At 45.9% G+C, this 27,457-nt stretch overlaps 1 protein-coding gene across 1 annotated transcript; it reads left to right on the top strand.

Moving 5' to 3' along the window:
* Nucleotides 1-9,011: 9,011 nt before the first annotated feature.
* Nucleotides 9,012-26,236, top strand: LOC135817318 (uncharacterized). The gene is made up of 11 exons (XM_065330482.1): nt 9,012-9,726; nt 9,880-10,071; nt 12,919-13,303; nt 13,803-14,192; nt 16,699-16,764; nt 17,694-20,251; nt 20,903-20,978; nt 21,973-22,039; nt 22,653-22,732; nt 24,255-24,501; nt 25,568-26,236. The coding sequence occupies exons 3-11, from the start codon at nt 12,979-12,981 to the stop codon at nt 25,587-25,589; spliced, it is 3,831 nt and encodes a 1,276-aa protein (XP_065186554.1). The 5' UTR covers nt 9,012-9,726; nt 9,880-10,071; nt 12,919-12,978; the 3' UTR covers nt 25,590-26,236.
* The last annotated feature ends 1,221 nt before the right edge of the window (nt 26,237-27,457 follow it).

Below are 27,457 nucleotides of genomic sequence, written 5' to 3'. Positions count from 1 at the left end.
GCACGAATCATGTGATGTGCCTGGCACTGTCACGTATATGTCTCGTACCGTAAAAGACAGCTGGTCACATATTGTAATAGGGCTCTCAACAGCAGGATCGTAATGTAAAGGCCAATTCATACTTCATTTCCCGTACGCGAAATAGTTGAGCTCAGATCAACTTTTGCTAGAATGTGTTTGTACGCGCTGTGTACGGAGGGGGTGCATGCAGGGTGATAGTGCAGGTTTGAATGCCATGTTATGTGTGGAAAAAAGAAAAGAAACAAAATTAGGACCATAACGTAAAATGACCACTTGGTAGAATGTGCATGTCTGGGCCTGCCTGGGATTAAAAGTCTTTTTAGTTTTTCAAGTGCCCACAGGCTCCAATCCAATCTAGCACCATAACGTGAAACAAGAGAGCTTGAAAGTTGAAAGCTCAGTGCCGTCGCTATCCTGTTTTGGCCTAGGTTAACGTTATTCAAACTGATAGAAACGTCTTTGCAATATGATTATGGGGTACATCTTTTTGTATTGCAAAGACGTATCTATCAGTTTGACTAACACACATGGTAATCTAGGCAAAAACAGGATAGCGACGGCACTGACCTTTCAAGCTCTCTTGCTCAAAGAGAAGTCATGGCAACCCCAACCCCAACATGTCAATTGCTTGTGAAATCGTCCGTATGGGTATGTCGTACATGCAGGCGGATGTGTGGGAGAGTTACCATTTATGTTTGTGCGCATGCACGTGTGTGTACCCGTGGGCCTGGAGTAAACGGTATTTAAGTACACAAGACAATGATTCTGATACTTGTTTCAAAGGCAGGACATTTGGTACTTTGAGTGCACACCAGACTACTAGTACCAGTGTATGTATCACTTACTTCAGAACAACATTGGTAGGACCAGCTGGCTTCTTTGTGATGTTGCTGTGACGGTATGACTTGAGTCTCCACCTCACATCTCTCCGTCATCACTAGGATTCTCGCCGAAAGCATAGTTCTCTTGCTTCCATGGACGATTCTAAAACAGCAGACATCGGGAGCAATCAGCTACTAAGCATACTAGAGAGGTTATTTAAAAGCTGTGTACATTGTTTTGATGTGACATGCTATTTCACATTTTAACTCGGTCATCGTTTCGTGTACACCAGTCAGCTGGTCACCGTGCCTGCAGGGTACAACTTACTAGCCTGTTTGACCTTTTTTGGGTGCAGTCCTGTCACTCGAGTTGAACCTTGGTGTGAAAGTTGTTGCCTGCTGGCGTGGTGACCAGGTGATTTGGGCACCCAGGAGCACGTGACCGCTTCTTCAACCATGTTCGATTGGGAATAAAGGAGGAACGCTGCATCGCAGCCTTTTCGGACCAAAACCAGTCGACTCAGCGTCCAAAAGACTACAACATATGGGCCAATCGCGGTCATCCGTGCTTTTATAAGAACGAAATGGCGCTTTTAGTGACATTTTGCATACAAATCCCCATCTAGTAGGGCGCAGTCACCCAGTTTCGGTGGAAGTGCGCGAGTTCGATTGGGATTCAAGTAGGAAGGGAGCGTCTCAGCTTTCTCGGACCAAGACCATTCGACTCAGCACCCCGAAGACTACAACTGGTGAAATTTTAATTTTTGCCTTAACTTCCCCTTTAAAACTACATTCACGGTAACATTTAGTGCACACTACTTGTATGCAGACAGGCGTGAAACATGCTCAGAATACAGTGGATATCGGTTATAAAGTCATCGGACATAGTGATAAACCGGCTATATTGATACAAAATGAAAATATCAAAAGCAAAACCAGAAAAAGCCAGTCAAATTATCATTATAACCAATATATCGTATATAGCGATAAATCGGCTATAAGGACACAGAATCACCATTCAAAACACCTCTTTGTGCAGAAAAATTATCGTCTATAGTGATAGCAACACACAAGTGTGAGGCATTGATGTCTCGATTTGGAGCCACATGTGTGTTGTCATAGGGTATTCTGGTCTGGTGCTTCCTGGATGATGCCTTTGGGCCAAGAAGTTCTTCACTCTAGACTGGAGAAGGTGCAGTAGCATCCATCACGTATCAGTACGCTACATTAGCGCGATCGAGTACCCACACGTGTATAATGTGTATGTATGACGCGAGCAGTTGAAAATCGCCTGTAGTGATATACCGGTTATAGTGATAAAATGTGAAAAATCAGAAGGGCACGTTATAACCAGTATCTACTGTACAGTGTTGATTGGCTGGCATAGCAGGAATGTTATTTGGTAGAGCAGTTTGCATGCATGCAGCGGCCATAAGCAAGACCGAGACGTAACTTACATAGTTTGGGGATAGTTTTGAAAAGTGTTTACAGTATATACGAGTATGTACTCGCATGCATATGTGTGTATGCAGGGGGGGGGGGGGGAGGGGGGGGGGGACTCTTGACTGTACAGTAGTGGCCACTGGAAAAGACACTTTGGGACAATGGTATGTAGACAATCGCGGCACCACTGTACTGCGCTGTACGCGTTCATGACCTGGGTCGTGGAGCCAAAGTAAGTTAAAGTAAGTAAGTAAGTTCTCTTTTCAGATTTTGTTGTCGGCTAGGGCCACTGCACAGGAGTGCCCAGATGCACTGGATGTACTACGTGTCACATTCGTGTTGTCATGAGAACAGTCAAGAATAAACCAGGGTGAATGTGCGTGGGCTGTATTTGTTGATATTGCATGCCCCTTTCAGGGCTTGCGTTCAGAGTGATTACTTGGTGCAGAAAGTACTAATGGCATCGACATTTCCAGATCAGAGCAAAGCCGTGATCTGGACGGTTAAGAGTATGTCACCTCATCCATGTCATGACCCCTTTTGGAGCTTCTCCTTTCCTAAATGTGTTTGAATCGGATGTCATAGCAGTGAGTCAGCAGATTTTCTTATGTGCACTGAGTATAGTGGAATCACTAATTATTGTTATGGGCGTGAAGCATGGCGTGGCAAAAAGAGGGAAAGAGCATTACATTACTACTGCATTGCTGCCCTACCACAGCTTAGCTGCTCCCGCATACAGACCATCTGAACTGATGATGATGATGTGATCACATAATAGCCTCCCTGCGTTGCTGAACTCAGTGAAGTTTGAAGTGAAATACGGTAGTGTGCCGACTATCCGCACCCCTTGGGGCACAGGCTGTCTCCAGGAAGTTCGGATGAGAAGAATATTCGGATATGGGAGCAGTCAAACATCTATCTAAACATGCATATTCTCACATGTTTTCATCATTTTTCATTCTCTTCGGCAGTACACCAGGAACTAGGCGCACTTCAAAACAGTGACACTATTGTTATACATTTTAACTCCAACCCTGTCTCAATACGTCGTGTGCATCGCTTGAATGGTTCACCAAGTGGGGAAAATCAGCAAAAACCTCGAAAAACCTGCTAATGAGTATTTGTCCAGCCCGACCAGGCAATCCGAAAAATCGACCATCCAGATACAGTGAAACCTGTCTAAGGCGACCCCTCAAGGGACGAGAAAAAGTGGTCGGTGTGGCCAGGTGGTCTTCTTATCCAGGTTCAGTTGGTTACGTGACCATATCCACATGTGACACATCATTTTAATCAGTGTATCACAGTGCACACACCTATGCTACTCTAGCACGACTCATGTGCCTGTGGTCCTCAGACCTGTCAAGTGTCGTGCATTCACCATGTACATCTACACTTCCTGCACTGATGTGTAGATCTACCCTGCATGGTGCACCATGCAATACGTACATTTACATATGCTAGCACTGTGCAACGCGATCGCGGGTGGGTGGTCATCGGTCGCGTTGAGCGGGTGGTCATCGGTCGCGTTGAGCGAGTGGTCGCCTTATCCGAGCTGTTTTGAATGTGAATGCGTCCGTGACAAGGAAAGTGGTCGCCATGGTCGAGTGGTCACCATATCCGAGTGGTCACCATATCCGAGTGGTCGCCATTACAGGTTTTACTGTAGTTGACATCCGGATAACCGGCGTTCTACTGCACTTGAACGCGTTCAGTTGTGGGCAATACCTGTTTTGATACATGCCCTCACGGCTGTGCCATTCTGCCATGCACTAGTATCAGCTGGTATTTTCCCTGTACATCATGGTACATATAACAACTTGCACAAGGCAAGCTGTATGGCCACAGCACCGTTATTCACAGATATATTCAGTGGTCTGTGGAACATATCCTGTCAAGACGGCAATGCAAAGCAGCATACATTCTACATTTCTGTAGAGCCGCATGATATTCTGAGTAGGGGTGAAACGGTTCGGGTAAGGAACCGGTTTTGGAACCGCCAGCTGAAAAGATTCGGGTACCCGTTCCGTCAAATTTCGAACCGAAACCCGAAAAATCTCGTTCTTGTACAAATACATGTACACGTCAAGTCTACTCAAGATTTTAAATGTCTTACCTTACGATCCCCACTCTTCCAAAGAGTTCTCTGGTCATCATGGTCATTATCTTCTTCGCACTTGGACTCTGCGATGTCTCATTCTTGCTCCTAAAAATGTTTTTTCTAAAAAATAATTGTCGCGAACGCATTTTGTCGGTCTGGAGAAAAGAGTGCATGGAACCGATACCCGAACCGTGGGAAACAATGTTGGCATTCGGGTACCCGAACATGAAAAACATGGAACCGTTTCACCCCTAATTCTGAGGTGTATTTTATGTATACGGGTGCATCTACTGTACTAGCTTAGTGTATTTTATGCATACGGGTGCATCTACTGTACTAGCTTCTAGTAATACTACCACGTGCATGTCACTTACGTGTTCGCATGGTCAGTCTGGCTGTCACTTGTCAGAGATCCTGGCTGTTCAGTTGGACAAGAACCGAAACTGTGAACGCGCGAATCGTAGTCCTCCTCTGCACTGCAGTAGCACGCACACCGAAAACATTCCCCTGCACTCTGCAGCTTGTGCAACAAGTCTGAAACCTGTCCTCAATTTCCAAGTCAGCACAACTGCCTCCAGTCAAGGCTAGGCACAAGCCATGCAAACTGGACTACAAAAATTGTGTCACTGAGACCGTAAACCCGCTATGCTACGCGCTACAGAACTGAACTGCAGTACAAACCCTGTAGCCATGGTAGCCTCGACAGTTCACAAAGCCTAGAGTACAAATGGTTTTCATGTACTCTTGATACTGCTCAATAGGCTACATAATTATGGGAATTTCAAATTTGGACTTCACGGAGAATTTCAAAGTTTTTACTGAGGCCTCTAATTTCCTAAAAACTACATATGGCCTATTATGGGTGGCTAGCTATTTACTGTATGCATGCTCTTGTCAAGGACTCATGCGCATGTCACAACTACAATGACTTCTGCGAGCCGAAACCAAGAGTTTAGTCAGTCCAACTGCACTGATAGTCCATCGGCCAAGTCTCAAAATCGAAAGTGGTGATGCACTGAGCTTCCAACTAAACGCGACCATACCCAGCACGTAGAGAATATATCAGAGAACACTATTCCGTTTGTTGGACGTGCCGAATTCAGTCCAGGGCATCGATACGAAGCGTTCTTCGTCGCCGAGTTTTTTACTGTGCGCTCCATTTGAGAGTGCGCAGAGTTCTGATCGAGAGTTTTTTGAGCAGATTTTCAAATTTTTGAGGCTGTCAGCTGACAGCTGTCAACCCTAAATGGCACTTAGTATGTGACAGGCAATAGGTTTTGGTGGCTCCGTATGCCTTCTAATAAGTTCTATCTTCCTTCGTTTCACTTCGCTGCTTCGCCCACCACCTCAGGAGATGACAGCGTACCTGCACTAGTCAGCTCTCGCTAACCCTGTCTCTCTTTCTCCGTCTTAGCGCTCGTCATTCGTGTCCTTCTGCTGGGGCGAGCTTGATACTGTTGTGTCGTAGTTTTTAGGCAATAGTGGCTGTTGTTCCCGTGACGATCAGGATTTATGGAGAAAGACGACGACTCGCCAAGTTCCCATGCAGCCACAGACGGCGTAGCAATTCTTACCGCCAGCCCTTCGAGCAACGGAAGCGGCCTGAGTTGGAAATCGTGTCTGTGTAATTGTGCCACGATACGGATGAAACACACAGGCTCGCATGTGACGAGATGAAGATAATCTCAACAGGCTGACGGAAATCCAACAGGCTCACGGGAACGCTGCAGTTATGGTCGGAGACGCGGAGTTATTTAGTCACTGGTAAATGTTGCATCGAGTGCTGTGTGCTCTAACACAATTGTAAAAATCATGAAAAAGCGAAAATAATGCAATGGTGGGGCTGAGTGGTGTTCTGTGGAGGAGACGTCGCTGTCTCGGTATTCAACGCCGGACCCTGTATTTCAAGTCTGTGGTCATGCTCGATCATAAGTTCCTGTATGGCTCCAGTGCCTTCTCAGCATTGTTGGCGGGTAAGCACCTGGATCGTGTCCAAGTACTGCGGCTCTGGTGGCTTGAGGGATGTACGGGTGCTCGCCGTGCACCCCTGCCGGCAATCTGCTAGTGAAGCTTGGTACCTACTGTGTCCGGGAGATTTTCATCCAGAAGCTGATCTTCCTAGGCTGGAGCTGCTGCTACTCCTGTGCTCGCCCTCAACCACTGGCGCTCCTACTCGGCTCCAGTGTGGGCCATTAACCACCCTGCCCGATTTCGCACTGTTGCTATTCCACACCGTCAGCATTTAATTCTGAGGTCAGACCTTGATCCCTCCCACCATATGCTATCTGTCTGTCTGCCTCTCTCTCTCACACACAGATATGCACGCATACACAACAACACACATGCACACACACACACATGCACACACAGTGACACAAACATACACATAGCCAACTTCTCTGTGTTTGGTGATCATCATCTGTTTTCTGATGTGCAAGCTCACCTCTGATGCCGATTACTTCCTTGCTTAGACCCGGTCTGCTATTAGACCAGTCTGCTCTCCCTTCACTTGCTTGTAAATCCTACTTGGAGCAGTAAGGTTGTGTCACTGCTCCTACTGATGTCATTGTTGTGAAAGCAATATCATCGCCATTGGTGGTAATTTTCCACCATGCATGAATCATTGACAATCATCATCTATGTGTCACGGCCTAACCAATGACCATCCTCGTAACTCCCCTCATCGTGACTAGTGCTGTACCGTTGAAACCTACTTTGCTTCAGTGTATATTCGCTCCAAAGCTCTTGTTTTGTTGCATAGTGATCTGACGCAGTGTGCTATAGCCTATCGGGTAATATGGATAAGATTAGTACAGTCGGCATCGCCTATCGAGTGACCAGGTACATGTATAAGGATACTAGTACATGTATACCGGCTTAATGATATCGGAACACAAATAGCACTATGTGTGCAATATTCCTTTCTAAGCTCACGCTGTGCGGTGCAGATAGGTCATGTGTCGTTGCCAACTTGCCGCATGTGCATGTGCAGCAGGAAGGCACCACATGTCGACTACTACTTATACTGTACAGCATTGTGTGCTTACATGCATCTACGGCCTTGTGGATGCAATTGAGTCTCACATACATGTACATGAAATATTGCTTGTAGTGCGGCATCAGGTGTTAACATTATTATTATTATACGCATTCCCGCGTTGAAGTGTAGCAGCAGTATGCTGCGTCCACAGCTTCGCTTATGCAGAATGGCTTGGGTGAGAGGAGAGGGGAGAGAAAGCAACAAGGCAACCAACATCTATGAAATTGGTCACAATAACATGAAGAGAACCAACCTACATACATGTACGCATGATTGCACAAGAATGGAGACGACCAAATATAATGGCTATAATCATTGTGCCACAAAACCGGTACACAGGAGATCTGACGACAATGTAACGAAACATAAAACTCAGTTACTCAATACAGGTTCCACTAAATTACAAGAGAACAACGCTACAACGTTAGAATTGCCGCTAAATTATCGCAAGTGTAGAGAACGAGTCCAATACAAATGAAAACCATGAACAGACTGTCCCGAAGTTATTTTGGGAACAAATTGTACTACATGACTGTACTTGCTGATACTGACGCTGACGGAACACGAATTTGAGTTGAATACTCACGAAGTCTTGTACATGCACATCATTATGCGCCGGTGTTGTGGAGTAAGCAGGTGCGTCAGTCACCAATCCAGCTTCAGCTCCACGCTCGCTTCAGCAGAATGTTGCCCGCGTTTGCTTTGCCTCCACACGGATAGACGACCAGCGCAGAGTCCCGCAGCTCCGTGGCCGTAAGGTCTTGATATTCGCCGTTAGCGCCGTCAAGTCTCAGTCCACCTCTCACACCAAGCCGCCCTATAAAAATCTTTCTCTCTCCATTGGAGTGCTCCCCAGTTGCGCGAGGAGACTAGAGAAATTCCTCCGGTGAGCGAGGAAGAAGGTGTTAACATACAATGGCTAAATATTTTTCTCGCAATAATGACCGTATTCACCACAAGTGTGTTTATGTCCAGAGCCAACTCAAGTCCTACTTTATTTATGACCATGACAACAAGACTTCCGGGCTGAAATTCTTCTATGACAGGCATGAACACTTGCCTTAATTGTTCGTGATTGTACGAAGTACTATTATTCGCTGTTGCATCAATTTTTGCACCATTTACATTGTAGTGCCACTAGTGGTATCACCTGCATGCGTATTGAGTCAAACAAGGTTACCTCTGTATAATTATGCTTATCGTGGCTATCAAGAGCTTCGATGCAAATTCCCAGCTGACGAATGGTGTCCAGCTTGTGTTCAGCTCAGCTGGCACTCACAACTCATAATAATTGCGTTCTAGACGCCAGATGAGATGTTTCAGCTACAATGTAGACAAAACGTCCGTGTTCAAGAAAGCCGTCACTTCATCTTCTGTCCATCCTCAATAGCACGTTCCAGCAAATACGTCTGAAACACAGTAGCGACAATCCGACAGCGGCGACACGCCGTCTTCTCCGAATGAGCTTCTTCCGTTCTAATTCAGATAACTGATTCCCCCAAAAATGTCAAAATAAATAATAGATTTCCACCAATCTCGCTAGAATCTTGCGAACCGTCAACATGCATGCATTTCAAGTGTTCGAGCGTGCGTAGATTCTGCTCAGCGGCTCAAGAACATTCGCCAAGCGAAAAAAAGTCGATGAGAAAGATGTAATGGTGGACGAAATTACGAAAATCGGAAGAAGGTATTCGACCCAGTTCGACTATCCTGGACTGGATTGGCAACGTCCAACAAACGGATTCGTATTCTATGGGGTCTCCTGAGCTAGTGTGCCAAAGGGCGTTTAGTTGGAGCTTCAGTGCATCACCTTCGCCGAAAGAGGCCCTTTCTGAGATTTGGCCGATGGACTATGAGGAACGCCTTTGCTTGGGGCGGACGCGACACACAGCATTTCAGGTTCCTTAGTTTCGTTACTAATCTCAGTGTAGTTATGAATCTTGTTAGCTAGCTCTGCTCTGTGCGACGTAAACCAACCTCCTGCGTAGAACCCAGACCGTCGACTGCTTCTAATGAAGCCACACAGCCTGATAAGGGCACATCCACACAGTTGTCCTGAGTTGAGCTGAGCACCGTAGGCTGAATGAAAATATTCTCCTAGGTTTGCCACATTTTAGCGTCCTCTGTGCGAATTTCCAGAGTGGAAGTTCTACCCTTTCCTTGCCCAGCGCCAACTGACGAATGCTCCTGTGAAGTCACGGCACGAGTGTGAACGGATCGCGCGATCGTGTCCGAAGCCTACATGCGGTGACGACTGCAGGTAGATCTACAAGTGCCTTTTGTTACATTTATAGCCATTGTAGGTAAGTGAGTCGGAAACTTCGTAGCAGACGCTAAAAATAACAATCATGGCATTCGGTTTGCTAGGGTGTAGCGTATGATGTAGATCGACGATGTGCATGCCCAGACTCAATCCAAATGCCAATCAGTATCTCGCTGCTAATGCTTGCCTGCAGGATCAGAAAGTCTGGAGACTGCACGGGAGGAGAGCAGCTGGGAGTCGTAAAATACCGGAATTTTATTACTCCCTGGTGGAGAGGGTGTTACGACTCAGCAGTGCGAATGCGGTGGCAATCAAACCTGCCTTCATCACCTAACTGAAGACATTGCAGACAACCATCCTTGAGCCGAGTGTGCACTGCAACACAGTAAGAAGTATTCCTGCCACATTGCCTCCTGATCAAAATGTCGTGTCTTTATCTACTAGTGCAAGCCACTGAATTGCGGATTAGGGCTCAGGAGTCAGGTGTTATAGTACTGCACACTGCGGCATGCAGCACCACTGTGAATGACAGGTGCAAGGCTACCTAGCAGGTACCTGGCACTGTCGAGTGTCGTATTCAGCAGCAGTTCAGATTAGACTGTCCATCCACCAGACTTGTATACATGTAGTCATGTGTATTGAAACCCTGATACACTGTACCATGAGTATTGCGCCATTCATCTCAGCACACAGGTTGAAGCACAAACAGTCAGCACTGCCAACCTTCAGTGCCACAATTGTTAGCACTGCACACTTTGCTCACCATGACCAGTAGTGCCAAAGACTTTCAGTACTAACTGTTTTTTAAATGCACCGCATTTTCAGTGTAAACTATATCATGGCCTCTTACATAAAAAACTATTCAGTCACTGCACATGATCACTATTGCATTTGGGCAGCTTGAAGGCAGCATGTGGTGATAGGTGTTCTACTGGTCAGGGAGTGTCAACTGCTAGCATAGAATCAATGTCAAGAGCTTGGTAGTAGTAAGGATGGCATGCCATAACCAACCCAGAGGCCAGACGAGCATACTCAGGCTGCAAAGGAGAGAAGGAGAATATAGCGGATGCTGGTCGCGGAAGCGAATGGAACATTGCGGACCACAGCAGTACGCATTTTGAAGTGTACGTGAGTGCACCATTTTCTTACTACTTTCGATGAAGATGAATGCTGTAAGTTAAAGCCAGTTGGTTAGCGGTTGCAAAGGGTTTTAACGAATATTTTGTTTTGTACTTCAATACGAAACCGTTTTTGTATGTCCAGCACCCCACTTTGGCCTTTTTATTTCTTCTTGAGCGCAAGTTGAAAACAGGTAGATTTACACTAGAATCAATAAAGAAGATATCTCACCTGAGGCTGTCCCTTCACAAGACCGGCAAAGCAGTATGTCTTCTACAGGAAGTGTGTTTCACCAGAGTACAATGTACATTGTAACTGTACACTTCTGTATGTGCCCTTATGGAGGACAGATAGGGCCGATGAAATCTGCACATGATAACCATGTTGCCAACCAACCAACTAAGTGTACCGGCACGGCTTAGCAAGTTCCTACTAAATAATTTTCAATACATTATAGGCAATAGATCCTTGAGGATGGGGGCTTTCCTTCGGATGCAGAATAGTCTTGGTCTCACCAAGTATAACTGTGGTACAGCTGTACTGCCCAAGTATAATTCACCAGACAAGAATGTGCTTTCAGTTTGCACCCAAGTGTGGACCGGCTGTATCACATCAACTCTACCCCCCCCCCCCCCCCCCCCCACACACACACATTCTCTCCCAAAAATGTTTTGCAGTATTGATTCCGCTAGTGTTTGCATGCATCATGTAGGTAGATACATAGTACACTCTAATGATAGCTTGCATAGACCTCGGTCCTACCGGTAGGACCTACCGGTAGGACCATCATACATAGACATGCTGCATGGCCTCTGTTCTAACATTGACCTAAAACTTGACCCTAAACTGTTGCTAAGAGGCTAATGAAGGAGTCCACAAATTTTAGACGTGATCGCACAAGGCATACTACGAAATTCCATGGTAACAACCCATGGTAACCATGGAAACGGAGTATGGTATTATGCATTCCACGGCCTTGGCAAGCTGATAAAAACATTAGGACCTCACCACAATTGATGTGCCATGGTCAAAATTCACTTTGGACAGAGTTGCTAGCGCACCGACAGGATTATGTGCGGCCATTTTGACAATCGATAAAATTGCGCATACGCAATGCACTGGACATAATCTTGCATTTTGCGCCATTACTTTGCCTGACAAAGACCTCATCTCAACAATTTTTTCAAAAAATTTCTCAACCAAAAGCACTTTTGCAGCTCGATTTCTTGGGTCCTACCGGTAGGACCCGTGGTCCTACCGGTAGGACCCGTGGTCCTACCGGTAGGACGGTATGCAAGCTATCGCTAAACATGGTCAGAGGTAGTGTGTCATACAATGTAGATTGAGTTCATGTTTAGTAATTCAAATCCAAATCCAAATGTTTAGTATGTTAATTGAAATCCAAATCCTTCGACAAGGAAAATTGCTTTTGCAATTGACATTGGCAGTAGAATTGCCTTGTTGAGCAGCGTATTTATAAATCAAACACCGTGTCATTCAGGAATTGAACTTGTGATGTATTTCGTATACAGATGTGTGTATGTGCGTGTGTATAAATGTGTGTGTATTATGTTGTGATGGATAGCTATGCATGACTGTAGACGCCACTCTGCACTGTTACTACTAGTATTCTGTACTTGCATTGTAATCTAGCCATGGTGTCTTTGTCACGTAGGTCTATGCGGTTGCGCATGTAGCCAAGTTCCCGGATGTGTTGTGTAGCGGTTTGCACATGCATATGTAGCATGCTATCCCGTGTGTTGCGGCGGCTGGCACAAGAACGGCTGCAGCTGAGTTTGTTTTGTTGTTCCTTCTTCTGGTTAGTTCGAATTGTCATTGCTTGTGTCCATTTTGCTCATCTCTCCTTTTCCAATACCATGTATAAACTGTGCTACTGAGAGTTGTTGTCGGGTGAGAGTAGCCGTGCGTCGGGGGACGAGGGTTCCACAACAATGTGTGTGTATGTGGACGTGTGTATGTGTGTGTGTGTGTGTGTGTGTGTGTGTGTGTGTGTGTGTGTGTGTGTGTGTGTGTGTGTGTGTGTGTGTATGTATGTATGTGTGTGTATGTATGTGTATGTACCTGTGTGTATTTTGTCTTCCCTGATGTATAGGGAGTACTGTGACCATCACACCAGTCAAGTGTCTGCAGGAACACTAGCACTGCCGGTGATATGCCGGTGGATTTCTGGTATTATGTTGCCAAGCCGGTTTGGTTGGATTTGTGCCGGGATGTTAGACTGCCACACTGGGCAGTAAGAGATCTGCTGGCAAGTGTTGATAATCTTCCTCCAGCCCTCACCGTTAATAGACAGGATTCTACAGGCGGTTGGGCTTGCGCATATATATTACCCTGGTTACTGTCAAGTGGCAACAAAAGTGCTGCAAAGTTTCTTGATACCTTATCCCGATGTGGAACAGAATATAATCAAATTTCATCAATGTTATCCAGTGTCTGGAAGGCCATAGTGGCGGAGGAACAAGAAACCGCACCTTGTGGTAAGGCTCTTCGACAGTTGTTTTCCTTATCTCATCATTTGCAGAATTACAAATTTCAACTGGGTAGACTTACATGTACACTGTGAGATCTATGACCAACAAAATGCCGGGATTCTTTTTCCTTCTCTTTTTGCTTCACCCGGTGGACAATCCGATAGGTATGTAGATCAGGGTACTTGCAGTTGAGAGACTCTTGCAGTCTTGTGACTAGTGGCTGCGGCACACTAAGCATTTTTCCATCACTGTGGCGCAACGACTGATAATTGCATAGTTAGGCTGAGTGCACACAGTAGGACCATGGCAGTTGAATTGTACATCCAATTTTGGTATTGCAAGATCCTAGGCTGTTCTTGGAAACCTGTACTCATAGCCTGCATGAAGTATCATATCTGGACACTGATCATCTGTCTTAGAGTACTGCTCCCGGTCAATTAAGTGCAGGTAAGGATTGCAATGATGAGAGTGAGCAATGCTGTGTGTTTGTAACATTCCTGTGCAGAGTTCTTTCTTGAAGCAATCAAGAACAATGTGGACATCATTCGCCATTCTCTGTCTAAGGCTTCCCCGTTCATATTGATGGCTGAGATATCACTACTCCAAAGACACAGTGGAATTAGTGCCGGTGCAATGGCTACAATAACAACAGCACTGGCGGAGTGTAAAACGGATGATTGCTTTCCAGCAAGATCAGCAATAAAGGCAATGGTAGACGATGTGTTATCTAGTGGCCATGCACAGTGTGCACTGTTCGTGAATCTGCTTTTTTGGAGTTCAGCACTAAAAGACTTCATTCCGGACCATGTCAATGATACTGTGTTTGCCGATATTGGAACACACTCTATACGTGACCTCTACATTGCGGTGTGTGTCAATTCTCAACTTCCAACAGGTTAGTACCAGTGTTGGTACCCATGTACAAAACCGAGTTAGAGCTTCAGTGCTAAGGCTGTTGTTCTCCTCTTGGGATGAAACAAATATACCGGAAGTTTGGTGAAATCGCCGTTACTGGTGGGATTATAGTCACTGTAACCTGTTTGCGGCGTATTAATGTTTGCTAATTTTCCGACAAGAGCATAATGAGAAATATTAACCAATGTGAAATCAAACTTCAACAGTGGGTGTGTATGCATGGCCACAGTGCCCCGCAAACTTTTTCCATTGCAAACTCGCTGGTTCTGAGAGATCGCGAAAATGTAGTGACTCGAATACCGGGTGATTTACAGTAGTCTAACAAACGGTTATGTGCAGCTATAGAATGGTGCCGTGAGTAGTACATTGTCGCCATCCTGACTGAGTTTGTGGGTGATGGGTTGAAAACTTCGGTTGTTCAGTCGTTCAAAACCTGCAGTTACATCATTGACTTCGCAGATGGAACATGTACGGTGCACTGTGTTCACAAAATGTCACACATCCATGATTCCCTCAAAGCAACTAGGCTTGCCGAGAATTTGTCCATCAAAATCTCCATGGTGTGTAGTACATGTATTACCTAGCCTCGGGGTAGAACATCTGGGCATGCACTGATGATATCATAACGGTGCAGATTTTCATTGATTTCAAGCTAAACGGATCCAGTAATCAAATTCAGAGGTTGAATTAATGCACTCCTACTTAGCTCACACGTATGAGCTATTAGTTACTATGGCTGGCAGTAAGAGTCCATAGCCCGGGAGTACACACGTCTGATTTGGGTTGTGTCGCAATGAAAAACAGTGCATCACCCAAGAACTGACAGGTACTAAGATGTCGATTTACGACTTTGCAGGCCGATACCTGTGATTTCCTTGTGCGCAAAGCAATTTGGATTTCACTGCACCAAACCCAAATGCAGAAAGGGGTGTACATCTGAACGCTCTGTTGGTTATTGACTAGTAAAAGTATTAATATCAGCAAGAGACAGTTATTGAGTATATAACCCCCCAAGAGTGTGCAACTCTCTCCGACGGCGAAAACTCACATCACGTGTCTCGGGTACTTTTCGTACTACGCACAAACGTATGACAGCGTGCGTGCAACCCGAATATCTGCCATGATCATGATAATCATGCTGGAGATTTGCATACGGGCAGTGAGTTTCTGTGAGAGAGTGATTTTTTAATACTCCGCTGCTCGGTAAAAACGGGCTTGAAACGTACAAGTGGGACACTGCACCACGTGATGTGAGTTTTCGCTGTCGGCGAACCCCATAGAAAGGGTATCAGGAGTTGCATACAATCAGATCATGCGATAACAATGCACAACACTGACCGACGGTACTGATGTTCTTCAACTAACCGGCTGTTGGAGTGCGCATCCGAGATGTGCTAGAGCTGATAGCCAGTTAGTTGTAGAACTTCAGTACCGTCGTGGTATTAGCTCAGCAGATAAAGTGCAGGAAGTGGGCACGAAGGTGTATACAGCAATCATCGTGTGTACAACCCTGTAGAGACACAGCAACATTCAGCAGTTCCACTGTGAGGGTGCTAGCACCTTTAATGGCCAATTGAAGGAGATGTTGATCTCTGGACGACGCTCCCGAATCTCGATGGACTCCCTTATCTTTCTTCTGGCCATTCATGTCTCCACAGCCAGTATCTGGGCCTTAATGAAAATTACATCCGTGCTCTTGATGGTTCCGTGCTGCTGGTGATCAGTAGCCATGTGTTTACTCCACGGTTTGTCGAGCATCCTGTGATGTGCCTCGTAGTGGTGTTCCTCGGAACGGTCTCTTGTGGCCCGTACACACTTCCCGTGCTTTATCTGCTGAGCTTTTGCGTACCCACTCTTTCAGTGCACTTCTCCTTGTCTATTGTACATGCGAATTCATGCACTAATTTTCATACGGCTATTGTGTGTTTCGTTTGTTTTTGTACATGGACATACATACGCTCTCGCTTGCTTTCGCAGTAAAAGGCCAGGTTCGCCCCCTTTTTAATTGTTCTGACGTTAGGTGACTGGCCCGAAATCTCAAAATTTTTCGACATCACAAACAAAAAAGAATTTTTCATCCAGTGCATGCGCCGAGTGTGAATAACAGTTAGCAACTGAATAGAGCGGTTGTCAGTTGACAAATCCCCATTTCTTTATAATGCAGTTGTGTGATATCCACCACTTTTTTAGATAACGCTTCAGTAGCTCGCTGTTTAGGACTCTCTGGGAATGGATTAAGAGCGCGTACAAGGCAGAACGAACCAGGCAACAGTTGTTTCTCCTGGATTGTCGTCGTGTCACTCTTGTCCCTAAATTCATTGTCAATGCTGTGCGGACTGGCAAGATTGTGTCCAGCCATAAAGCCACAGTGAAGAGGGAAACTTCAAAGGTATCTAAAACGTGTTCTCAGTGATGTGAAAAGGGAACTGACCTCCACGCATCCATTGTCGGATATTGTGTTTATGTATATTCCAATGTAATTGCAGGTATTGTGACTGGACAGAAGAATGCAACAAGTTCAAAGAAACAAACGGCAAAAAGTGGAATTGCTGGTGAGCTCCCTTTTTCCAGTGTTGATTGCAATCACTCATTCTGTGTCCTCACTGTGAACACAATACTTCTTCACCTTTCGGCATTTACCCAAACCAATGCACATAATCTGATGCCCATTGACTTTACGTCTTTAGTTAGGAAATGTGAGGAGCTGGCCTCCATCATACAGGTCCCGCAGCAATGATGTTATACTGAAATTTGGCCACGTTTCTAATCCTCGTATGTGCAGTAAAACCTGTGTTTGTCAGACCCTGTACCAAGTGGAATCCTGTATTGACCGGAAAATTGTCATGCACCAAAGTGCTGTGGATCGAACGTGCATCCCTCGATCAAGCGGAATACTGTTATTTCAGGACAATTTCTGCAGCACCAAGGACTTCCGGTTAGGGCAGGTTTTGCTGTACATCCGAATTTAATTTTAGCATCTTGTATGCTGTTGCTCCTGCTGTTACATCTACATCTATGTCAATAACTATAATTATGGTGATTAAGAAGTAACTCGGGTACTGAGCCAAGAGTAAGATAATTATTTCAGAGCACAGTGCTGCTCAATGAAATCCAATCTTGAGTCAAGTGTGCACCCTGCACCTGCACCTGCACCTGACCTACACCTGTTCACACACCAGTGTTTGCAGGTCTATAATACTAGGGCTGCGCAGCGTCCAGTGTGGCATCGACTCGCTTGATCGGATGTCTTTGAACAGCACTATATCAGACACCAGGGATGCACTCATTATGCGCAAAGTGCTCAAATACCGTAGGGGCAGAGCTTAGTACAAAAGCAGTGGACCACAGCTCTAGCATAACTACTCTGAGGTTTGTGCACATAGTGAAATCATCAGGCAAACTTCTGAGAATTAGAAATGTGGGTGTATCTTTCTTGCTGATCAGGTTTCCACCTTATTCCTTTTTTTAACTGTTGGCCTAGGCTGGAACGCAGAGGATGAGCAGGCTTATCAACTAGCTCTCTCAGAAGGACAGCAGATAATCCCGCATGCGAGGCTTCTTCTATGCGGTCCGGGCCGCTCAGGCAAAAGCAGCGTGGAGCGATCACTTGTGGATGAGCCATTTGAAAAGAGAAGTGACAGCACCATTGGTGTGGAGCTACAAACAGCTGTCTGTACCATTGGACAGAGAGATGGCAAATTTGTTTGGCGCAAGGAAGCTGATCAAAAAATGCAACATCTGCTAATGGTGCTCATATCACTCAACAAAGCAGTACAACGAAAGGCAATTGAGGGTTGCCTAGCCCAGCAACATGCAGTCAATGAAGAAACTGTCTTCCCAGTGATGGAAAGCATGGCAGCGGAGGACAATCTGGAGCAAAGAAGGGTCCAACCGACCACACCAAGTAGCAGTACAACAGGTGTTCGTTCGCCTGAGGATAGTGGGCACACAGCAGTCGAAACTAATGACACAACACATGACGTAACTGACGGTGGTAATGAGCGGAATTCCCATTCTCGAAGTGTAGACCAAATGCCGTTTGCTTCAACTACCACATTTCCTTATGATGCTGATGTGATTGCTGATACATCACCCGACACTGCAGCCAATGCAACTACAGAAACAACTGCCACCGTTGGAAGCAATAGCTCTGTCAATGATGCTGCTATTGATGTACCTTCCACCATTCAAGCCACAGCTTCAGAAGGAAAGCTACTAATGCCAGAGGAAAGGGCACTTGCAACACATGAAGCAGAGAGCAGCTGTGTAACACCCGACTCACCATGTTCACATGATCCAAAGAGCCTTGAAGAGGAGCTGTCATACGCAGCAATGCGGGTTGATCAGTTCATTGCTGATCTCAAGTACACCGATGTGAGTGAGTACAACATCAAGGACTTGGATAAACTTGTGTTCTTGGACATATGGGACTTTGCAGGACAGCGGTTATTTTCAGCACTTCAGCATATGGTTCTGTCGTCAAGGCGCTGTGCATATGCAGTCGTCTTCGATGCCTCCAAGCCAATGGAGAAGGTAGCCGAACCAACACTTTGCAGAGATGGTGAAGAGTACCGGCTAGACAACAGTCAAGGCTCCACCAACTTTGACATCATGGAAAGCTGGTTGAACACAATCCATCATGTTATCGGTGATGACCCAGACGTACCAGTTTACGCTATTGGCACGCACATCGACAAGCTTCCGCGCAAAACTCGCCAACAATCGCTTGACAAGATGAAGAAATACATCTGCACGAATGCTGAGGAAAGAGCGTATGGTTTCAATCTGGATGACGTAGTGTTTGTTGACAACACTGTTGCTGGCAGCAGGGATCCAGATGAAACCATCATTCGGCTTCGACAGGATTTCATTGAGAAATTGGAACCGCAGTTCAAACAGCCCATCCCCATTCGCTGGCTGCCATTCACCATTGGTACAAAGGAAGTAGCAAAGAAATTCAAATGCCCATGGCTAACAATTGAGCAAATCTACCGTCTTGCTAGCACAGTGTGTGGTGGTGATGCTGGGAACAATCGCTCTCAGTCTGTTGATGTGGAGGCCATGTTGAAGTACCAACATCACCTTGGCCACATTCTCTACTACCCAGAGAACCGAATCCTGTCATCCAAAGTCATCATTGATGTTGAATGGCTGCTGAGAATCGCATCACTACTCTTTTGTCCCGAGCCGAAGATTGAGCAGGGCAAACGTCTTCGCAAGCTCTACGATCTGCTGACAAGCAAGGGAATCTTGCTGGAGCGTCTGATTACTCACCGCTGGGAACAACACAGCAAACAAACTGCAATGTACACCAAAACAGAAGAGCAACGTGACTATCTGTACGAACTGATGGAGCAATCTGGTCTCATGTACAACACAAAGACCAGTATGAAGATTCCCGACCGTGAGGAAGAGTCTCGCAAGTTCTACGTCCCAGCCCTTGTAAGCCGGATGCCTGAAGACAATGCCGCTCTGCTATTGGATGACTCAACACCAACCATATACTTGTACACGGGAAATCGCAAATACCTTCCACAGACACTGTTCTGGTGTGCCGTGGTAAGGTGTCTGCAGAAGTATCGCCCACGCCATGAGCCACTTCTCTACCAGTCCGCAGCTCGGCTGAGGTGTTACAGCATCTACTGGCTGGTACTGGAGTACTTCAGTCATGGCATTCGCATCTCTGTTGCAGCTGAGGAATCCGCACAGTCAAACATCGGAAGTTCTTACTCCACAGCACGTCCCGCTGACCTTCCCGCAATGTGTTCAGAAGCCCTGATGTTTGTAGAGGAGCAGCTGGAGGATCTGAAAAAGTTCAGCCTTCGACACGTCAACATCAGCCGAGCAGTTCGATGCGTGTGTCTTGTGAATCAACGCCCTTGTCAACGTCATAAGAAGAAGTCCTGTCCACGGACATCATGCCATCACTTTGCAGAGCTGGTGGACGGAGAAGTTCCACAATGTCCGCTGGAGTCACAGCCCAATGTAGATGCCGGTCCAGTTTTGCAGTACTTCAAGTGCATTCCGTTCCAATATGTGGTATGTAGTATTTTAGTATGAATTTGTCTTGATAACACCCCTTAAGTTTGATTTCCCATGCTTTAGTCTACACCGCAGTATTGGTATGGAATATCGCAGCGGTACAGTTAGCCTAATCATGCAGGCAGTAAACCGATCTATTTCCTCGCGAGCTGTTGCACTCACACTGTTGGCCCATACTACGGTGATACGTCGCTGAACACATGCACACACGTTTGCCTCCCACGGAAACTGAATATCCAGGAAACGGACAACTGAAAGCATTCTACATTGCAGACCATGGATTACAGTGGGATCCAATGAACTTCTCCTTGGTTGGCATGGAAACCAGATGAAAGAAGACAAGCAAGATCTGCCTGTAAAAAGTAGATTCCACGTGTAAAGCCAACGGCTGCAACACCAATCAGCCTTCATTTCCTAGCTCACTAGCACTCTGTTGTCAAGATAAGGCAGGGACATGAATAGCTCACTTCCCATTTTCCATGCATGCTGCACCACAGTTATGACCTTTTCACAAAACCATTGGAACCGCCGACCCATGCTTTATCCAATATTCATTTCAGCACAAACGTTTAGTTATACCGGTGGCAGTGTGGATTTTTCCCATGGCTGTGTTATGTCATGTCTTTGTGTGTTTGCCCTTGTTTACAGCAAGCTGGTCAGCCGGACAACTCCGTCTCTGCAGCGCTTATGACTATGTCTGGCTTACAACTTGCATCTACAACAGGTATGACAATATTGACAGGACTACACTACACCATAAACAACAAACTGTATGCTGACTTCCAATTTTGGAGCAGTTCTCTGTCTCCAAATCAAGACCAAGCGGTTGTGGACGCAGCAGTTATTTTCACAACAAGCTATACATAATTTCTCATTACTCAAAAGGATAAATGGTGCAATTGTAGACCAATGCACGGTGTTCTCTGCGTGTTTTGTCCCAGTGTGACGTGAAGTTGTTAACATCAGTGTGGCTGGCCCCAGCTGCGGGTGTTTGATAGCTGCTACCACTCCATACGATTATGAGTGAATGTCAATTGCAGGGCCAATTAGTGAGAGTGAGTCAGAGTGGACGAGTTTCACAAAAATCTTTTGCTTGCTCCTACCCAAAGTCATTCGGGGAACTTGTGGCCAAGCAAAAGTGGAACATGGATGTTGTTATTGTGGCTTTCTGGCTTTCACTTTCAGCACTTATGCAAGTTGCTGTAAGACGTAGTTACTAGTGTAGCGCAAATGTGCGTCAATTTTGGGGTATGTCTAGAAATGTTGGCATTTTCTGGAGAGGTTTGCATTTTTGCTATTTTCTGCCAGCAAAATACTGAACTTAGTAGTGTTATCAAGAAACATTGCCTGTTCCATTGTCCAGCTGTCAGTCAGCTAATTCCCAGTACACAGCACACTACTCTATACAACACTATATGCAGTGTAATGGGAATTCTAACACCATTGAAACAGGGTAACAGTTAGCCTGTAAACTCGATTTCCAAGAATCTTGAAATGTACCAAATCTACCAGTGCTAGTACATTCATGTGTAGGCTAGCAAGTTCAAAAACAATTGAAGAGCGAATTTATCTTGAAGTGAAAATCGCATTGCCAGTGCCTATGTCTCTGCTTTTCGAGTGTGCCTTCCGGTTCCTCCATGTGACAAAGGTGTGTTGATGTTTGTGGTTGATTACGTGATGATTGGCCTGTGTTGTCATATTCTCCTCGGTGCATGCAGGCATGGCTACTGGTAGCGGTGGTGCGTGTGGCACCGACACAGACAGCAAGTCACTCGGCGCTATAGGGTCAGTACATGCAGTATTGATACACTGTGCACATGTACTTCAGGGCAATCTGCCTGTCCACGATCACTATCAGTCTTGTTTTACTCAAATTCATCACATCGTTATTACACACATTACATCGCTATTACACACATCACATCGCTATTTCAATAGGGTTTTGTTCTGTACTTGTGAACTGTTAGCATTAGAGAAGTTCAGACTCAGAACGAGACGGATACTAGTAACTTGTAACCTTTGGTCCTTTTCTTTTTCATTTTAAAAGAAGTTCAATTGTTATGGGTGATGAAGTGAAAAAGCACCCCTCCTCTCGTGTGCAAGCACAGGCAAACACACGCACGCACACACACATACACACACATCCACACACACATGAACACACACAGGAACACACACATGCACACACATATTTAACAATGTAGAAGCACCCAACACTGCATGATATATCCCCATCCAACTATTAGATGAGAGAAGATTGCCCTGGGATGTTTGTACAAGTAAATATAATTTCAACATAATCTTCGGTGTTTTTCTCTTCCCCTCCATTCTACCACCTCTCCCTGATGTTGTGTAAACTTTATGTGTTGCTTCATCCCTCTATGGTCAATCTCTGCAGCTGCAAGCATCTCAGAAACATTGATGATTGGGAGGACTTCACAGCTGCTCTTGAACCATTGCTGGATGACAATGCAAGAGGTTTGTTCATCCTTGTTTGTGATTAACCTTTACCAAGTGGGCACAGAGTGTAACGGAATCACAGCCATTCCGTTCCCCGGGACGCAGGACACAAAGGACAAGACTGGTTTGTATTACATTATTTATATTGACATTACGGAAATCGAGACAACACTCAAAATGACGAACAAGAAGACTGACAAAAGGACTCTCGACTAGACGAGACAGTGTGGGGAATGCCATCACACAGGAAAACAACACATCATTTTACAACACCTGCCCCCTTGATGACATTCCACAAAATAATAAACCGACACCACGTTCCACATGCACAACAGCAAAAGGAACCACAGCAAAACAGAAAAACCAACCAACAGCTTACATTGTAGCACAACAAAACTGGGCCACGACACAGCGCCAAACCAAGACACAAGAGCCGACGCTCTAAACTCAAGCACACAAGGCCAACCGAAACATGAGAGCCAAAGCTCCAACAAATAACAACATGCGCGCAGCAGCGCAAAATAAATCTACAACGCAAATTAATGCAGAACAACAGAACGACGAGAAGAGCAACATACAACCAAACTCAACAACACAGCAAAGAACTGAACAGCGAGAGAAACATGATCAGACAACACAGCGAGCAAGACAACAACAAGACGAACAACAAAGGACGACACACAGTCGGTGATGCCAGACTCATCCACTGGCCTCTGGCGAGCCACGGCCACACGCTCCATGCGGTACCTGCCGTCCCAGGCTCCAGTCCCCAGCTTCTGCCGGTCCACCACCTTCTCTGCCTCCTCTCCGCGTCTTCTTCCGCTTCCACCAGCTCCTCATCTCTCCTGATCACCTCCATCCCCACGCTTACTCTCTAGTTGTACTATTAGTTGTTGACGACGACAAACAGACTCATGACAAACTTACTCATCCTCTGCGTCCCGGGTTTCGGCACCACGTAACGGAATCACAGCCATTCCGTTCCCCGGGACGCAGGACACAAAGGACAAGACTGGTTTGTATTACATTATTTATATTGACATTACGGAAATCGAGACAACACTCAAAAGGACGAACAAGAAGACTGACAAAAGGACTCTCGACTACAAAATCGCGCATGCTCATATCACACATGCACGCGACTAGACGAGACAGTTTGGGGAATGCCATCACACAGGAAAACAACACATCATTTTACAACAAGAGAGACTGACTTCGAATGGAGCAAATCAGCATCAAGGCTTGTAAGAAGCACGAGAAGTATTTCCAATCTGCTGCAATGAGCAGTAAACATCAAGGGTCAATGCTTCTATTGTAAGGAGGCTACTTCAAAATATAACTTATGGACTTGCCACTCAACTCTACTCCTGTCTCTTGTGTTATGAAAGAGTTTACGGGGCAGAGGTCGAACACCACTATCACCAATTGCAACCTAGATATTTTGTTAATTCTGCGGTAATCTGTAGCTGAAGCAGAGGACTGAGTCTGTGGAGCATTGGTGGCCGATCAAGTACATGTATTTTATCGTTGATTGCTGCAGGAAAGCTGGGCAAGGCAGCAGTCAAACTGGTGGACAAGAATCTGAAGAACAACTATCGAAATGTTTTGCGCGTGTTCCATGGGAAACACCAAGAAACGATCACTGGCAGTGGACATGGAGTCACTAGCGTATTCTGTATCATCCTCTATCTGATTGTGGAGAGACAAGGGCTGACCATTGATGAGTTGTGTACACAGTTAGAGGACAGTGCTCCGGAGAATCGTAACCTGATCCGCACAGCTCTCCTGTAAGTATACGCCATCTACAGTGTGTAGAGCTTTAAAACTTCATGTTGTGCAGTACACGTGTGTTATGAAAGTTTAAAAACTTTATGTTGTGCAGTACACGTGCGTTATGAAAGTTCAGCTTGCTTATTACTTACGCACATTGTTGTATGCGGTTCTCGTCTGGTTTGATCCGATGCCTGATATCTAACATGGTCCAGTGTACGCGTGAGCATGGTGTGATGTATGACATACAGTGTATATGGTATGTAGTGCATGCAAGAGTACACATTGTCAGAGGGTGAGAATCTCTGCTTCCGTTGGTGTGTGAGTGGTTGTCAACTGAGTGTCGCACATGCGTTGATTACATGGATTGCGATTGTTCTGGTAGACCTCTACCCACATGTACAGAACAGTCTGTGAGTGAAAAGCCCGATTTATTTCAGAAATTTCACGCCCAAAGTGGTCACAGGCTTAATGTGGTATAGATGCTGCTGGCCTAACAGTTTTTAGAAACCGGATGTCTATACTTTCCAAACGTAACTGTAGTACTCAATTCATGGTTGAAGGGACTGTGCAGTGAGCAACACTGTATGATGCGCATACAGATGAAGCCTGGACCAACACTGCAGGTGGTCTTTAATGCAAACCAGGCCGTTCATCCTTGCACGTTTGACTAAGATTTGGTGTCTAAGAATAATAGTGGTGTAACAGGTCAGGAGGCTGCTGAAACCCACGGATGGTCACTTGACCAGGTTTCATCAGAATGAATGAAGAAACTGAGACACCCGTCGGTAACAGCCTTCGCACTCGTAACGAACGTAAACAAAACTGTGAACTGCAAATGTACACCACCCTCAGCCCTGTAGCACAAACTGGATAACTACAATGTACTTCACAGTGGGGGGGGGGGGGGGGGGAGAAGGACTGTATTTATTCAGATTTTCCAGCTGCTCCTTTAAAAACAGCAGCGCCTCTGTGCACATCCCAGGAAGAGCGTTTGTATCCATCAGATTGGGGATGAAGACGATTGCTTTAAAATTGATTTGGATTTGTGTGCTTCTTTATACGACTTTTGTTTTGTTGCAGTGAGGCAGAATACACGGAATAGCTGTGTTGACAGGTAGAAGGCAGTGGACACAAGCACCAGGATGCTGGTTATCGAGATGTCAGCTCCGTGTGGTTTTGCCGGATTCGAGCCGGTTCTTTGTACGCTAGCTTTGTTGCATGTTCTGTGCTGCACATTGCTCGCCAGGCACAGTGGAATGATAGTGTACATAGTTTTGAACTCATCGGCACGGTGCACTCGTGTGAGTACTTGAGTGTTTTTAACCAATATTTTACTTGTCTCCTTCTATGCATGTAGGCATGTTGAAGTTGGTAGTTGAAGTTCGAAGAATTCCGAGCTTGCTGTTGCATTTCCCCTGCAACCGAATCCAAGCTATTCGCTAGGCTATATAAGTATTACCCTTGAGTCACGGGTTGATTTCCAGTGTCATATGCTGCCCTGTTTTCTCTCTGTGGTCGCATATTCATTTTCCGTGGCACGGCTTGATCCCCCGAACCGGGTCAAATCTTTTATTCATGTACATGTAAGTACTTGACAAACATTCTACATAGTTATACATGTACTCATGCTGTACTTGTATATGTGTGTGTAGTGTGATGCCTCATGCCAGGCAGCTGTGTGAGCCCTCAGCGGGGCGAGTTCTTGGCCTCGTTGGTCGTTTGTTTGCCCTCACTTGGCAGTAGGCGACCGGCCACAGTGGGTAATATGCTTCAGCCTTTGGCTGGCAGGTTGTTGTCCTTGGTGGCTGTTAATTGGCTGAACAGGCAGTATGATTCAGCCCTCGGTGGGCTGTACACTTTATCCCTTGCGGGGAAGTTTGCTTCAGCCCTCGGTGGGAAGGTTGCTGGCCTCGGCGGCCGTTCATACGTCCTCGTCGGGCAGGTTGCTGGCCGCGTTGGACATTTGTGCGCCCTTAGTGGGCAGTGAGAGTATGCTAGCGGCCCACGGCTGACACTATCATTCAGCCCACAATGGGCTGGATGTTGGCCTCTGTGGCCGCTCATGTGATTGGCCCAAGGTGGGCAGCTGCGGGCTAGGTCTCGGTGGGCAATTTGTGCGTCTGCCCTGGTGGGCAGTGTGAATCGCTGACAATTGGATGTGGTGATATCATGGCGCAACTATTTTCTCTTGCGTCGTTGTAACCAGTCTATCATCACATACTATTTATAGATTACTAACTGCGTTGAGCATATTCCTCAAGCTACGCAAAATACGTTACTTTAGTAGTGTCTGGTGCTAGCCAGGCTCCACAGCACTTGAATGCGTATGTGTGTTCCATAGGGCCGGCACAAACCATGTGATGTGCCTGGCACTGTCACGTACATGTCTCGTACCGTACCGTAAAAGACAGCTGGCCACATATTGAAATGGGGCTCTCAACAGCAGGATCGTAACGTACGCAACGCAAAATAGTGTACGAAGGGAGTGCATGCAGGGCGATAGTGCGGGTTCGAATGCCATGTTATGTGTGGAAAAAAGAAAAGAAACAAAATTAGGACCATAACGTGAAATGACCACTTGGTACAATGTGCATGTCCGGGCCTGCCTGGGATTGTTGTTGTTGTTGATTTTTATTTTGCTTCGCAAGGCCAAACGGGCAATGGTGCCCAATTCTATGGAAGCGAATTTCAAAAGGGAGAGAGCTACGGGGAGAGAGAGAGAGAGAGAGAGAGAGAGAGAGAGAGAGAGAGAGAGATTAAGAGTCTTTTTTTTTGTTTTCAAGTGCCCACAGGCTCCAATCCAATCTAGCACCATAACGTGAAACGAGAGAGCTTGAAAGTTGAAAGTTCAGTGCCGTCGCTATCCTGTTTTGGCCTAGATTAACGTTATCATGCGCGTTATTAAAACTGATAGAAACGTCTTTGCAATACGATTATGGGGTACATCTTTTTATATTGCAAAGACGTATC

The sequence above is a fragment of the Sycon ciliatum genome, chromosome 5, assembly GCF_964019385.1.
Source record: "Sycon ciliatum chromosome 5, ocSycCili1.1, whole genome shotgun sequence".
NCBI lineage: Eukaryota > Metazoa > Porifera > Calcarea > Leucosolenida > Sycettidae > Sycon > Sycon ciliatum.
Note: the sequence above shows the minus strand (reverse complement) of the source record. Positions and strands in the feature narration are given on the sequence as shown.

Coding starts and splice junctions, on each gene's coding strand:
- LOC135817318 (XM_065330482.1), top strand. CDS start 12,979: ATGCCGGTGGATTTCTGGTATTATGTTGCCAAGCCGGTTTGGTTGGAT. Junction 20,979..21,972: donor ACAACTTGCATCTACAACAG/GTATGACAATAT, acceptor CGGTGCATGCAG/GCATGGCTACTGGTAGCGGT. Junction 22,040..22,652: donor AAGTCACTCGGCGCTATAGG/GTCAGTACATGC, acceptor CAATCTCTGCAG/CTGCAAGCATCTCAGAAACA.